General features: G+C 39.7%; 1 protein-coding gene across 3 annotated transcripts in view; it reads left to right on the top strand.

The window, feature by feature from the left end:
• Window positions 1-1027, top strand: part of pld1a (phospholipase D1a) — a 42527-nt gene that overhangs the window by 18028 nt on the left and 23472 nt on the right. For all 3 annotated transcript variants that reach the window (XR_004327048.1, XM_032501084.1, XM_032501083.1), the window contains exon 8: window positions 389-481. Coding sequence is in view for 2 of the 3 variants with exons in the window: in XM_032501084.1 (XP_032356975.1) it covers window positions 389-481 (93 nt within the window). In the remaining variant the exon portion in view is untranslated. The remainder of the gene's footprint in view (window positions 1-388; window positions 482-1027) is intronic.

The raw sequence follows: 1027 nt of genomic DNA, 5'->3' as shown, positions 1-1027 counted from the left end.
CAAAATTGTGAACTGAAGCAGGAGATAATAAAACGTGCAGGTTTCCAGACCAAGCTGCAGGGCGAAATCAAATCGCCGGCAGAGTGGGCGGGGCTTACCTAGTCTACCGGTTTCCCCCACCATCAACAAACTTAATAGATTCTCCAGTCACTGGCTCAGATCTGGAGTTGGTCACTGGGTGCTGTGATTGGCTGCCCGCTGCTCTCTTGAAGGATGGGTTGAATGCAGAGAATGAATTTTGCTACATGTGTGTGTATGTGACAATACCATACCTTTTTCCTTACCTTTATTTAGAAACTTTCAAGTCTCCTATTTTGTTATTTCTCTCCTTACATCATAGTACATATACATATTACTTAAGAAAATACTATTTTTCTGTCTTTTCCAGGGAAGGGATGATCTATAAGCGCTCAGGTGGACATCGTATCCCTGGGATGAACTGCTGTGGTCAAAGCCAGGCCTGCTACCGCTGGTCTAAACGGTGTGTGATTACCCCTGTCCCTCATTGTTGTAGTCGCCGTGTTCAGATTGACCCCATTTTGAGCTTAAACTACAGTTTACGAGTGGAATTCCTTAATGTCTGACTACACACAAGATGGATTAGCATTTTTTTTACTTTTTAATTTCTTTTTCTAACAGGCAAACTTGTCTGAAATGTAGGATGTAGGTGTGATGGATGATATTTATGAAGGAAATTAAACATTCCAGGCTCGGGCAGGAAGCTGTCAAAGTGTGGGTGTTAAAACACTGCGACCAGTCATTGCATATTTAAAAACATAAAAATGATAGTATCTTAATAAGTGTTAGTTATATAGCACCCTATCATGGTCATTGCATCACATGCTCAGTCCATACCAGACCTTTGTAATCACTTCACAAATTCTTATCTCTTTAAATTTCTGTGAGTGATTTTTATGTATGTGAGATATATGTATCTATGTGTGTTTGTTTTGTTATGGTTGTCTAAGCTACTGGATGCCTTAAATTTCCCTCGGGATGAATAAAGTATCTATCTATCTATCTATCT

Source organism: Etheostoma spectabile, chromosome 20, assembly GCF_008692095.1.
Source record: "Etheostoma spectabile isolate EspeVRDwgs_2016 chromosome 20, UIUC_Espe_1.0, whole genome shotgun sequence".
In the NCBI taxonomy this organism is placed as follows: Eukaryota; Metazoa; Chordata; class Actinopteri; order Perciformes; family Percidae; genus Etheostoma; species Etheostoma spectabile.
This window is presented reverse-complemented; position numbering and strand designations above follow the sequence as displayed.